The 15325-nt window shown below is 41.3% G+C and overlaps 1 protein-coding gene across 5 annotated transcripts in view; it reads right to left on the bottom strand.

Moving 5' to 3' along the window:
* Positions 1-15325, bottom strand: part of Fmr1 (synaptic functional regulator FMR1) — a 32440-nt gene that overhangs the window by 4364 nt on the left and 12751 nt on the right. For 3 of the 5 annotated variants that reach the window (XM_028310670.1, XM_028310674.1, XM_028310671.1), the window contains exons 8-14: positions 14978-15121; positions 12544-12609; positions 10326-10463; positions 8700-8850; positions 5105-5195; positions 1863-2019; positions 253-340 (exon numbers count right to left, since the gene is read on the bottom strand). In XM_028310670.1, coding sequence (XP_028166471.1) covers positions 253-340; positions 1863-2019; positions 5105-5195; positions 8700-8850; positions 10326-10463; positions 12544-12609; positions 14978-15121 — 835 coding nt within the window. The remainder of the gene's footprint in view (positions 1-252; positions 341-1862; positions 2020-5104; positions 5196-8699; positions 8851-10325; positions 10464-12543; positions 12610-14977; positions 15122-15325) is intronic. The other 2 variants (XM_028310673.1, XM_028310675.1) reach the window with 1 other exon arrangement.

Raw genomic sequence — 15325 nt, 5'->3', positions numbered from 1 at the left:
TGCTCGTTTGCCTCCAATCACANAAAAAAAAAAAAAAAAAACTAACGCTGACTGTACAATCAAATCTTATGTTTCTCAAATTGTTAAAAACAATTTCACTGTCTTGATGACACAATCTACTGATTTTGAATAGTTTTCTAGGAACGTTAATAAAGCTTTTACAAAAGGGACTAATCTTAGAAGTTTAGCATGCGACCGTCGGAAGGTGTGGGCTACACAGGCGAGCAGGCATAAGGCGGGCTACAAGCGTACCTCTGTCGGCGCTGGACACGTCCTGGCTGTCTAGTACTGAGCTCTCGTCGTCGGTCTGCCTTCGCCGCTCCTCGCGCCGCCGCCCGCTCTGTGGAGAAGGAAGATTCGTTGTTAAATATTGCTCATATTTATTGTCATAAAAAATAATTGATAATTTATTTGCTTTACATCTTGCGATACGAATATAATTCACTTATTTTTGCAAGTAGGTAAAGGTATAAAAATAAAGCTTTTTTTATGCGTCTCAATATTGCTTTAACTGCCACTGCTTCAAAATTATTTTTGTGCAATTCAATTTAAAAGTACTTAGGTACAAATCGTCAAATGCTCTAAGGCCGGCCATACACGAACAGCTTGAAGCAGCTAGTACCTATCCGACAGCTTCAAGCTGCGACTGCATAGCAAACTGCAGTACACTACGTACAATGTTAACACGGAACCGCTCGAGCAGTTACAACTGTTTCCGTGCTCATCCGCAAGTTATAAATCTCGAGGAGTCTTGTTTTATTTTTGAAACGTCGAGGCGGATTAGCAGGACTCTGTAAGCTCGGTATACTCGAGCCCAGGCGAGTCGTGAGCTCTCCGAATCACGTCTCCAGACTTCAAAAGAGCTGGCTAGCAAGAGTGGACGGTGGTTATGTATAGCCGCACCTTCGTACGGCGAGGTCAGCGAGGGTTCTAGGTGGTAATAGGATGTGGTGTGATGTGGTAGTGTGGAGGTGTATCTAAAGTCCGGTCGCCGAGCAGATAGAATTTCGTCCAATGATCCCAAGCTATCCTTCGCTCGCGCGTAATTATATTGCTGTCGTGACTGTGCGACGGACGGCCGCAGTGAGTGTGCGAGCGCGACAGCAACATAATTTCGCGCGAGCGATAAGGATGGGTAGCGTGGGGTCATTGGACAAAATTCTACGTGCTCACAGACCAGACTATATCTACAGTATTAGGAGTACTTTCCCTCCAGGTGGCATTACAAGATTCCACCGAGTATAGTATACTCACGTTGGCGCGCGGCGGGTTATTTTTAAGGATATAAATTTTATTGCATGTTCAATGAAATCAATTTAGAATTCATAGAGGTATTCCACAACACTGTGCACTGTGCGTCCCGGCCCCACCCGCCGCGCCCGCGCCGGTCCTCGTTTGCCAACTTTACTCCCAGGGGTATGGTGGGTCTGAAGTGCAAGTGCAGGTGAAGGTAATGTACTCACGTTGGCTCGCGGCGGGTGCGGCTGGTGCGGCGCGTGCGGGTGCGGGTGCGGCGCGGCGCGGCGTGGTGCGGCGCGCGCGGCGGGTGCGGGCCAGCTGTAGACGCTGGGTGTGTACTTACATTGGCTCGTGGCGGGTGCGGCTCTTTAGCGCTCCGTGGTATTGGCATGTCCCCTCGCTGCGCCCCAGGCCTGCAAGTGAGGTGATGGTGTGTGTGTGTACTCACATTGGCTCGTGGTGGGCGCGGCTCTTTAGCGTATTGGCGTGACCCCTCGCTGCACCCCAGGCCTGCAAGTGAGGTGAAGGTAATGTACTCACGTTGGCTCGCGGCGGGTGCGGCGCGTGCAGCTGGTGCGGCGCTTGCGGGCCAGCTGTAGACACTGGGTATGTAGTGTACTCACATTGGCTCGCGGCGGGTGCGGCTGGTGCGGCGGGTGCGGCGCGTGGTGCGGCGCGCGCGGCGGGTGCGGGCGTCCGTTCTCCAGCGGCACGCGCCGCTCCTCGCCGCCGCCGCCGCGCCGCTCGCCGCGCTCGCCACGCTCTCCGCGTTCGCTGGACCTGACGACACGGGATTACAAATGTGAGCGAGAGATCATTAACGATTAACCACGATAGCCGAACGGTGAAGGGGTCGGACTGGCAGACTCGTGATCCGGGGAACGCGGGTTCGGTCCCCGCCGCCGCTCGACTATTGTGGTGAGCTCACTCGTGACACAAGCATTTAGCTTAGTACGAGGGGCTAACGGGAGTATTAGTAATTTGTGTAATAACAAATTACTAATAATCTTTAAAAAAAAAACCCTCTATAGCAGCGGTTCCCGAATGGGGTTCCGTGGAAAGGCCGCAAGGGTTCCGTAAAAAATATTATCCCACGTTTCGTGACCGTCTTTATTCGCTCGCACCGACTTGTTTACGCACAAGGGAGGGGCAGGGCGTGCGGGCGGAGTAGTACAGGGGTTCCGCTAGGAAAAGTATAATCAATTAGGGTTCCTTGGCAAAAAAAAATTAGGAAACCCTGTCCTAAACCATGGGTCGCGAGCGAACGTTGAGTGGGCCCTTCCTGTAGAACGACGCACCACCCTACCGATGCAACCGTTAGGCAGCGGGCTAAATTTCCTATAGGTGGATCTCAAGTTTGGAAACTTGTATTAGACGAGTCGTAGCCCAGACATCTTTGGGAACCACTGCTCTATATAATAGGGTACAGATTGTTCAAAAAATTCATAGCTTTTCGACCTTTGTTAGGTAAACAAGGTTTTAAATTATGGTGGCAATATATTTGACAAAGCCCTATAAAGAGTTAAGAGCGTTTACGTCTAGCGTGGCATGTCAAGTTTAGGTAATTTCGATGCTATTTTTATTCACACTAAAATAATTGTGACTGTGTGCGTGTTCTCACGCTCTATAGTCAAACCAAAATACTTTGATCCACCATCGTAAAAGTGTGCCAGGCTGTCAAGTGACAGCTCAAGGAAACTATAAAATCTTCAAATCTTCCAACACCGACTCCATAATTATAAATCATGGTATACATTAGTCCTAATAAATAATAAATACATAAATTCTTTTTCAAATAGTAAATTATCAAAGGTTTTTTACTATTTTGAGAATATTTTATACAGCCTATGTTCAGCAGAAAAAAATTGAATTTTAATGGTGAGAGATTTGTTCAAATCGGTTCTATTCAAAACAAACTTTTCCTGTTAACTATTCTTTTTTTATCCGGAAAATGCATAACATTTCATACCCACCAGCTGCGGGGGCAGCTAGTGGGTTATGTGGGGTTCTTCCTACCAGAAGGTGGGTAGCCCCTACACCCACTAAAAACCTGACTGTTTCTGCCATGATCCATATGAGTGATATGAGGGAACGCGGGACATCGCCATTGGCTGTTGCCTGTAGCATTCGTCCTTAGCCGCCACCAGACACCTCCATGTCTAGCGACCGAGGCCTGTTAGGAAGGGACAGTTGGAGACCATAAGCTGTCCTCTTGCGCCCAGGGTGTCGGCGGCGGATAACCGGAGTGTCGGCTGAGGCCTCTCGCTCCCGCTTTCTACTGCTTCTTTCTGTGAAAGAACACTTTCACAGAAAGTAAGCACACTATACCATAAGATTATTTGTCTCATAAGAATATATTTTATACTAATGTAGATATTGTTTCCGAAAGCGAGCGGGTTCATTCCGTACCTGTACGCTTCATGCGTTCTCTAGCAAGCTTTCTCCAGTAACACTGATATTATTATACTGTGACTCATCAAAGTCATCATTGTCAAAAATATTGACAAATCGCGAACTGTCACGGCCATAAAACTGACACGCGTCCGTCCTCCGTAAGCGCCACCGCGCGACTGATTGAGATTGTCCAAGCCGTCATGGACGATTTTTTCCACATTTTTTAACATAGTAACTAAATAAGACGCAATATAAAAATTTCATCCGTTAAAAGCCCTCAAGTTATTTCTGAACTTTAGTTTAGTAAAAGATTTAGAATCTCAAATCGCTTATTTTAAAAATAAAACCATAAATAGAAAACGAATAGAGGTAACTTTGGGAATTTATTCTATCGAGTCAACTTCATCAAATCGTGTTTCCATCCGTTAATAGCCCTAGAAAATATCCTCAACTATGCCCAATAAAAATCTTAGCCTTTAATTTTACTGTTTAGTACCTCAAAAATGAAAAATGAAAACCTAATTTTCGCCATTTTCTCTGCTACCCGGCCTTAAAGGACAATACATAGACCGAACGGCACACATCCGAGCACGTTAACGTGATGTGTCAAAAAACATCAACAAAAAGTACTTGTGTACTACGCGCGTATCGTTCACTGCATATCAGCCACTCATTGATAAGTGTGAAACGCTATAAACCAAGTGTATGATTGTAACATTCATTGAAAAGACAACTGCAAACAGCCACTAAAGTTTAATATTGCTGTATATTTTTATACTCAATGATTAATTTTATCTATGATAATACCATCGTCAGATCATTTATCTCCACCAAAAGAATATCCTCAACCCTCTTTTACCAGAGGATAATAGAGGACTCTAGCTAACTCCCCACGCTAGCCAGACGTATTGGAGAGATAGGGTGTGATTAGTGTGTTGTACACATGTAAATTGTGTAATGTATAACAATATAACGTATGGGAACGTAGATAATAATAGCAGGCCTATTCATCTCCGCGAGTTTGCATCGAAAACAAAACACGCGCGCCTAACCCTTCTGCGGTACCTAGTCGACAGGACAATCACGAGCGAGTATTGACGCACGCACGACGCACGTGTATTCTTCACCCATTTGCATTGTAAAGACAATAAACTATTTGTAAAAACGGTGGTGTAATTAATACTGTGCAGTATTTTTCTACTGCCTGAATAATAATAGAAACAAAATATAATTCATGCATATTCTGTGTTTCCTCCGCCATTTTCCGCAGTTTGACACCTCACGTCACACATAATTTTACCGAAGTCAGCCCTATGGCTTCGGCGCAGTACCGATCATTGACGTTTGTCAACGAAATGGTGCTCGACTCTTGAGACAAGCTAAATTACACCATATTGTTAACGACATTGAGCATACATTTTTTTAAATACCTTCGCGAAGAAAATGATAATAGACATAATGTAAAACGCACCTGTTGGGTCGTGGCGCGCGTCCGCCACGCGGGCGGTAGCCGCCGCCATCGCCGCGCTCCTCGCCCACCTCGGGAGTCATACGCCGCCCGCCTGCACAAACAACCAATTAATCAACACTGTCTAGTAACAACAAACGATAATGTTGCGGCACACACTTATATTTATTTAGTCTATTTCCCCAGGTGAGAAAAGATGAAAATACTTTGTATTTTTGTTGTGATCTAGTTAGGACATTTCAAATCAAAAATTGAGCAACAAATAAATCGGTGAAATTAAGTCAAGTCAAATACTTTTGATGGATCATTAATTTTGTCATGATAAATGAGAATGTCATGTCAATATTATGTGTGATTCTAGTTCATTCCAATTTTTAACACAATCAAACAATAAATAGCTAATCAAAACAAAGTTTACAGGTAAGATGATAATAAATTTAGATTAAGTCTAGGCGCAGAACACCGACTTTTAGTTGGCCGATAGCACATTACACCAATTGATTCCTCGGAACCGGATACATCGGTTCCAACAATCGGCAGACTATGGCTAAGAACTCATGGCGCGATTTTCACCCGCGCCCGCGGCGGTTGCGAGCCCGCAGCTTCTGTAGAATGCAGATTAGAGATGAAACGGATATCCGGTAACTATCCGGTAGGCCGGATATCCGGCCTAAATTTACTGTCCGGCCGGATACCGGATAGTAACTCACTATCCGGCCGGATACCGGATATTAAAAAACTACTACAATTTCCTATTAATAAAATGAAATACATTAATCTTTGAGGTAAATATCAATAAAATGGCTTATAATAATGACGGCTTTTATTTAAAGTCCAAAAAGTTACAAAAAAGCCATATTAAGGCTTTTCAAAAAACTTATTTCTTATTCTGGGCTTTCACTCTAATGACGAATACATAAATAGTAAATATCTGTTAATGTCGAAATATCTATATTAATAATTTCGTCAAGGGGTACGGTAGACTGGATCGAAACCTTATATGAATAACAAAGCATAAAAAAATATCGATTTTGAGTCGACAACATATATCCGCAAAATTCGGATAATGGAGAATTTCGTTAAATTCCGATGGCACTGACAAACAATTTCAAACAAACCGCTGTCGCCATCTTTAGTAGTTCACTATCCACTCACTATGCGATCAGCGCCAAAACCTTACTACCTCTTTGCTGGGTTGTCATCGATCCATAAATAAATGGAGATCAGTGCGTTTCGCGATTTTTATGATACACTCTTTGTTATGTGTTTTTTCTTTTAACCTTATATTGGCCGATTCAACCACAGAAAAAGAATATTAGCCATAACCATAAAAGTTGAAGTTCAAATGTCAATGTCATTTAGTTTCGCACAGTGATAAATTCCAGTGACATGCAATTTTTGTAATGGCAAAATATTTGTAAGAAACTGCAAACAAATTCAAATGTGCAGTCGATATGTGGAATGCGACAACATTATACTCGGTAAGCGGCTTAATATTTTTTTTATTTAACCCGACAAATAATAATAAATGACCACATGCATAGCCTGTGTTGAGTTGTTATCAACATATACAGAAACAGACACGATTTTTGCACCGTTTTTTCCGATAACGGAATAGTCTCCTTCATGCGCAAGTTCCACTTGAGCTCGGCTGGTTCTTATTATAAATAATTGTGTAATATATTTTTGCAGATAATTTCAATTATTGCGAGTGTTGTGGCTTAGAAACAATTAGGCAGTTAAGAATAAACAAGGCTCGGGCACTATCAAACCTTTTTCCTAAAAAGCAAAAAGCTGCTTCTGCTGCATCACAAGATTTATTTGATGACTTTCAGGTAAGTTAATAGTGTAGGTCACTGAGTAAAGTAAAATAAATATAGAGGTGGGAGGATATACCTACACCTACATACATTCACAATACTTATTATTATTTGAATATTTGTCTAAAAATAAAATATATTTCTCTTATTAAACTCAGCTCAGATGGTAAGAGCGCGACAACGGAGAAGTCGAGGATGTAGGTTCAATTCCTGCATGTGGTGTAAGCCAAAGAAAAAATTCATTTTGATCGCTAATGTCAGTTTGCAGCGAGTGACACAACCTCCCCGTCTGAAGGCCAGCGGCCGACTGCCGCCCGCACCCCGCGAAGGCCCCCTCAACAGCAAAACGTTCGGAATTTATCAAAAGTAAAATTTATGAATGAAAGTAATGTTCGATTGAAAAACGCAACGTGTCATTTAAAGATTAAAGAATTCCTAATCTATTCGTGCAAAAATCTTTTAAATTAACATAGCCGTTTTGGAGGAGTAGGGAATTTAAGTAAAAAATCGATGTCCCGTATTTATTTTTTTAATCCAAAACAAAGAGACGTAGCGAAAATTCAAACGTCACAAATGTAGTTCTTGAACTGTTGTATAACATATATTTTTTTCAACTATTTCTGTCCAGCAGTAAAAGAGGAGTAGGCTTTACAAAATGCCCATTTGGCGCGGATTGAGGACTCTAATCGCCTTAATAAGAGTTATTTACATAACCTATATTAACGATTGAATTTGATTGTTTTGTTAATTTGTCTTAGTTTATTTTGACTGATTTAAAATAAAAATAATTTGTGTAAAAACTTTTGCAGTTTTTATTTACCATAATAATATTTATTAAACACAACTAACGAAGCTATATGAATTTAATATTCTTTGAGAACCGATGACTACAGAAACATCTATCTACATTTTGCACCTAGAATTGTGTATTATGAGTCAAATTTCACCCGAGCGAAGCCGGGTTTTCATCTAGTTGCCAAATAAAAAGGCGATCTTTGTTTCGCTGATGCGATGGTCTGATGACATGATGCATGCAGTTTAGTCAGATTACGCAGCAAGTAAACTAATTTAATTTTCGCTATTCAATCACACACTCACGATAGCAACCGAAATCGCCCGAATTGATCTGCCCCCTAGACAAGTGGCAAAATCTGACATTCTATTCGGACGGATTCGATTTTCGAAAAGTGTGACTAGTCGAGTCTACTAATAGACCCACTGATCGTGTTTGAAGCATCTGTGCGGCGCTAAACTCATCACGACATGCAACGAGACAATGGGCCAACTATCCGGCCGCCGGATATCCGGCTATCCGGCCTAGCACCTGGCCGGATATCCGGTATCCGGTATCCGGCCAAACAACTATCCGTTTCATCTCTAATGCAGATACTTATGTAAAAACTAATGCACAACTCACGACGCGGGTTTCGCCCGCGCGTCGTTCGGTGGGCGACCATTTTGTACCAGCGACTTAGCACTGAATAGCGATTTAAAATCGCGCTGTGAGTTCTTAGAATAACCGCTCCCGTGAGTTTTGAATTAAAACCGTAATTCCACAACCGCCGCAGGCGCGGGTGAAAATCGCGCCGTGAGTTCTTAGCTTAAAAGTCGGTGGTCTAATGCCTGTTTTCACCATCAATCCTTCATTTTTAAGTGACCCCTTTGAATACAAAATTCGTGTTGTTTACCATAGGGGTTATTTAAAAATTAGGGATTCACGGTGAAAACGGGCATAAGTAAGCTAAAAATTGTGTACGAAACATGCGTAGGGTAGTTACCGGGCGGGTAGCGCACGGCGGGCAGGCGGGGGCGGCGCGCGCGCGCGGGCGGGGCTCCGCGCGGCGGCGGGAAGGCGGCCGAGTTGCCCGACATCACCACGCGTAGCTGCTGATCGATCTCCAGCTTCTCTGCGCGCAGCTGTTCCACCTCCTGCATACGAATAACGCTATAGTCTGGTCTGCGAGCACGTACAATTTTGTCCAATGACCCCTAGCTAAAGCCTGGTCCGTGAGCACGTAGAATCCCGTCCAATGACTACAAGCTGCCCGCCCATCCTTGTCGCTCGCACGTAATTATGTTGCTGTCGCGCTCGCACACTCGCTGCGGGCGCGCGTCGCACAGTCGCGACAGCAATATAATTACGCGCTCGCGGACCAGGCTTTACCCATTCTCATCGCTCGCGCGTAATTATGTTGCTGTCGCGCTCGCACATTCACTGCGGGCACCCGTCGCACAGTCGCGACAACAATATAATTACGCGCGAGCGATAAGGATGGGTAGCTAGGGGTCATTGGACAAATTTCTACGTCACAGACCGGTCTTTAGCAGTCAATAGGATTGTTCACACCCAGACAGGGTTGCCAGGTGTCCGGCTTTAACCGACACGTTTGACATTATAGACGTATCCCGCTGAATAGTCTCTCGTCCGGTCTGTCCAGCTTTTTATGTGGCTGCAGAACTTTTTGTCTGGTAACTTTTGAATAACGCAGTAGACGGTGACTCACATAAATATACCTAGCGTTTCATGTAGGCAGAGCCGGATTATTTACATAAAAAATATTTTCCTCAAATTCATGACGAGACAAACTGTCTATCAGTCTGGCAATCTACTTATTGAAACTAAAGAATCACCAAACAATGAAAATAAACCAGTCAAAGGGTGAACTTTTTACAAGCAAAATAGTAATGTCACCATTACTTTGCCAACTCAACAAACTCTCAGAAACTTACTGAAGTTAGTTTATACAGTCAATTACTCAATGTTACAAAAAGATACGTCATAATTTAACCAGTTACAGTTTTCTGCTAGACGTAAGGACCTCCAAAACGAGTGTCAAAGATCATTTTGCTTATTTCGCCACTGTCATCAATCCATGGATCAACGAGGCGCGTCCTTCATAACGTTTAACCGGAGACTGAGCCTTATAGTTTTTGTGACAAATAAAAAAAATGCGGGCTATCGTTTTTACACTTAACAGTTGGTACCCCTGGCGATTGACAGGACCTTACTCTACAGTGGCGTCATCTTGATGAGTGCAAAATGCGATAGTCCTCCTACCACTTTAGCGCTCACCAGTTGGTGCCACTGTCTTCGCTACAAAAGCCTGGTCCGTGAGCACGTAGAATCCCGTCCATTAACCCAAGCTGCCCATCCTTATCGCTCGCACGTAATTATGTTGCTGTCGCGCTCGCACTCACTGCGGGCACGCGTCGCACAGTCGCGACAGCAATATAATTACGTGCGAGCGATAAGGATGGGCAGCTTGGGGTCATTGGACGGGATTCTACGTGCTCACGGACCAGGCTTTAGCAAGTGACAGGACATTACTCTACAGTGGCGCTAACTGGCGAGCGCTAAAACGATAGCCCTCATTGCCTTGGGCGACGTGTATGTGTGTGTGTACCTTGAGGTGCGCCACGTGGTACTCGACGAGCACCTTGGCGTTGGCGATGTTCTCGCGCGTGCCGACGAACACGAAGGGCACCATGCCCTCCTCGCGCGGCGCCGACGGCTGCGGCTCGTTGTCGCCCTCCACCTTCACCTGCGCACCCACACTCTCAGCACTCGCACTCGCACTTACACAAGTGGAAAGTACTCAATGCGAAACATTGGCCGAGACGTAATAGTGTAAAACCTTGATCACACGTACCGAGTAAATACCGAGTAAGTAAAACGGGCGATACAGTAAAATGTTTACTCGGTCGAGACAGTTGGGTGAGCGAGTCACATACTCGAGCGCTCGGCCGAGCACTCGGCGTAATGTACACACCGAGTACTCGGCCGAAAGCACTGTCTCGCCCGTTTGCTCGGTACGTGTGATCAAGGCTTTACTATCTCCTTCCCCCATTTCGATGTGCGGGCTCGAGCTCCGTCTCGGTCAATTTTCCGCATAGTGTACTTGCGCAGTACACAGTGATCTGAAGCCACGCCCACAACTCAAGCCAGACCAATCGCAATTCTTGAATTTTGAGCGTCATTTCATAAAACGAGCCCGAAAGCCTGTTTCGCCACTTGCTGATAGATTTATTAGGTTATTTATTAATATTTTTTATTTCATAGGTCACGGATAGAGAAATATGGTTCGCCGGTAACCTGTAATTTTGTTAGTTATTAATTTAGCAAGAATTAGCAAAACTGACTTTGAATGCCCGAAATTGTAAACAATAGTTTTAATCGCATTTAAATTTGACATAGTATAAACTTAATGTTTGAAAAATAACAGTGAACACATAAACCAAATCAATCGGAAAAGTAATCGCAATTTCTGGAGTTATTTGAAGCAGACATGTCAAATTTGAACAAAACTATAACTTAGGTTAAACATGGTAAAGTAAGGCCAATATCTATATCAATAACAGCCTGACTCGCATTACGTCTAGCACAGAATGTCGCTACATGATACCAGTCAAGTTTGTTACAATACAAGCGATTCTCATGGTAGACCAAAGGAACGATTGTGTGACGTAGATATTGCTCTATGCCGAATATGCATCAGCAAAACATAGGCAGTTTTCAGCGACTAACTTGAACATTTCTTTCAGTAAACGTACACAATTGAGAGTAATAAAATATAGTCATTCAACCGAACATAACTGCATACGAGTTACTAAATCAACAGATATTTATAGATGTACATGCAATATTTGCGCAACCTTGTGTACAGGCATGCGCTGTACGCAATCTAGGCGATTGTTTATATTACAGAGAGAGGATTGGGAAAATAAATACACAGTCCATACGAACTGGTCATTGAAATAAAATGCATGAAAAGTGAAGCTAGGTTCTTCTAATTTTAAATGATTTGTCTTGCTTTAAGTTTTCTGTCGGTTCGCACTAAATCAAGATGTCCGGTCGATAAGAAATCGTCGGGCAATTTAAACTATTACCAAGCAAATTACTGTTTGGTTTGTTTTAACGTTCATTCAATCAAGTTAAGAAAACAAGTTAATAGCGCACAATTATGAAAAACAATAAGTGATTAATGGGAAATTAAGTCAATACATCTGTTAATGAATGTAATGTAAATGAATCAATTATTAGGAGTGGATTTATTTCATTGTGTTTGCATTTAACATTACTTTGTAGTTTATATGAATTTATTTAATTTCTAGTTATCCTTCAAATAATGACACCCAAAGCGACGAAAAAATTATTAGGCACAGAAATACCAATATTGAAACGTTAGGCGAGCCATGCGTTAAGATAAACCAGACCAATCCTGCGCGAAACTTTTTAACATGTTTTGTGATTTTAGTCAATTTAGTCCCTACGATTTTTCACGATAATTTAAACCTATTTCTATGTATAAGTTTTAAGTTAGATAAGTATTCTAAATTGTCAATACTTAAAATATAATATTAAATACTATGATAGAGTTGCAATGAAAAATCTTATAAAGTTGATGCATTCAACAATTATATCCAAGATTAGATATAACTGATACAATAAGTAGTTATGGAAGAAGATAGTGTCTAAATCAGAGTTTTATATGGACATCCATGCATCATCTTTAACGAATATATTCATTATCATATCATGTAACTTTAGAACTAGGAGGAAGTGGTAGACATAGTCTGAAGTGTTCGGAATCATATCATATATTATAATAACAATGAACTTACTAAAGATTTCTTATGGTGAGAAGGTATGTCTACTGGAGGTTTTAGGTTGAGCTCACTTGGGTAGATCTAAAAGTTTCCAATCATAAATTTTAGTACAATAGAGATTCATGCCTTATTAATTCGTCAGAATATTAATAAGACATGCTGCAATCTCACGGTTAAAATTATTTTATTACTACCCTACCGCCTACCGCCGGTCGGAAGCGCTCATGCGGAAACCAAAGCACGCACTCAAACACCTTTCGACAAACATTTAATAAATTCATTTGTTTTTACTTTACACTCGAGTAAACTTAATGGACTAACATTTTAGAAATATCTTCATTGTATTGTAGTTAGCAAATACATACGAGCAGTAGTATTGATAATATTGTGTAGTAGCAGTGCGTGTGAATAAATACATTTTTACATGAACGATAAATGAATTGCATTTACTACATTTGTAGCATTCTGAAGCATAATTAGTATACTATAAAAAGTGGAATATGCGATGATTTTATTTATATTTTGATTTTATTGTTTCAAAATATACTATAGCAACTGATAGATAAACTTTATATCTACTGATGGATTTGACATAATATTATATTCAAGGATTCTTCACTTGTCAATATTACGAAGCAAAGGAAGTTGACGCATTGCAAAGAAAGCACCACCAACCCAACAGTCATCAGATCCATCAGTTCAATTATTATTTAAAAGGTATCACTTATTCTAGATTTTCCATGGTAACATGTCCAATCCAACCAATAAATAATTCATATAATACAAGGAGTGCGACATAGAATAACGTGAAATGTAATTACTTGACAAATCTATGAAATATTTCATTTTGGGTGGGAAGAACGTGTTATCAGGTAGTAAAGAACAATTCATGAAAAATGCATTGTCATTTCTTGTCTTCAGATAATAATATACGTGTGAAAGTAAGGAAAAGTTTATCTTAATATTTCGTTTAGCATTCTGATCAGAGATCATTGATAAAGCATGTTTGATTATAATAAAAACCGAACTACTAATATTTTAGACAGCCGTATCAAATTAAGTAGTTAGTTTCGGCCAATGGACATGGTTCCAATTTTGAATCGTAATTTAAAACAAACGTTAGATATGCACACGAATATAAAGGCAAGGCATGATAACGCGCGTAAGTATATTGTGTGAGGGGATTACCCGTTGTCCTAGATGAGCGACGGAACGCGATATGAAGCGAGGCGACGTGATGCGCTTCATGTGAAGTCACAAATCAAGTTGGCATCGACGAGTATTGCCAACAACAAAAAAAAAGTGATGACCAGTTGGCCACTATAGACATGTTGACACCACCAGTCAATTTACGTATAGCCTGACCAGGAACATAAAAACCCTGGCACAGAGGCGCTGCAATTGCATTTGATAGTGCAACACTGAGTACAGTCGTACCTGTGTTAAATTAATAGGCTAACTTTATGTATCAGGATTCAGGATTACGGGCTAATTTGATATTTTCATAAATTAACGAAAAAATATTATTGTAGGTAACCTGGTTTAAATAAATTAAATGACACCATCAATCGAGTTAGTAGGATTTATTTTATTATTCATCAATAATCAAATTCAGAACTTGAATATTCAACTGCAATGTCTGCTCATGAACGCTTCAAACTCGGTACTTCTTTCCCAATTCCATAAAATTCAACACTTAGAAAGTGACAAAAAACTTTAAAATAGGTATTTGAAACAAACCACAGCTAATTTTTATAATGGACTGTACTATACGATAAACATGTCATTCAATTTGACAACCTTGTCGGAAATATTATTCAATGAAAATATTGTCCGAACCCTTAGTATTTCTCTTCGATAAATACTTGAACACATTGTGAACCACTTTTCTTTCACGACTATAAAAAGATTTTAGCAATTTAATTCACAAAATCAATTGGGCACATTTAAAATAAAGTTTGTTTACACTTTGACAGTAATAGACTGACATGCAAGGTGACATGACAATGAAGTTTTCAGTTACTGTTGCCATTAAAAGAAATTAGTACCATTTGTTTTCCGCAACATGGCGAGGGTTTTTATGTTCCTGGTCAGGCTATACTTTTTAAAACTGTCAAAACGAAACTCTCCCATAGATTTTGTATGGCACTACAAGCAAGTGACGTCACTATTTTGTCAACTCAATTGTACTACTTTTTTCAATTACATTGCGAACAAAATTCTTAATTTACAGATAATTTAAAATTAATTAATTTTTTAAGACCAGAATGAAGGATCTTTTTAAAACAGTAGTGGTTTCGAATTATTGGGGTATGGTGTCAAACTGTCTATTATAACACCGACTACTTGATATTTTAGCATCGGGTCGCGTCGCATCGTGTCGCGTTTGTCCTTCACCTAGAACAACGGGTCCGGGACAGTGGGGGGTGAGGGTGGGGGTTGAACTCACGCGCACGACGCCGCTCTTGTCGACGATCTCCTGGATGACCTTGCCGTTCTTGCCGATGACTTTTCCCACGAGCGCGCGCGGCACAGTGATGGATTCTTCCGCGTATTCAAGAAGCGCACGCGCAGCGCGCACCGCCTCGCTCGACTACAACAATAAGGGAGCGTTAATCCAACTCAGTTTTGAACCTTATGAAATTGCTTTAAAATTTAAAATTAATTGCTGTGCTAAGATTTCAGATGACAGAAAGACGTCATTAGGATTTTGGTTTTGAAAATTTAGTTCTCAAGAAAGCTGCGTAAAGAGTGATAGGAGACCTACTGCTACCCTGTAAATTGTGGATATCGACGG

This window comes from Ostrinia furnacalis, unplaced genomic scaffold (assembly GCF_004193835.3).
Source record: "Ostrinia furnacalis isolate ACB-3 unplaced genomic scaffold, ASM419383v2 OfSCF3056, whole genome shotgun sequence".
Taxonomy (NCBI): Eukaryota; Metazoa; Arthropoda; class Insecta; order Lepidoptera; family Crambidae; genus Ostrinia; species Ostrinia furnacalis.
The sequence above is the reverse complement of the archived record's forward strand: the minus strand, read 5'-3'. Positions and strand labels throughout refer to the sequence as shown.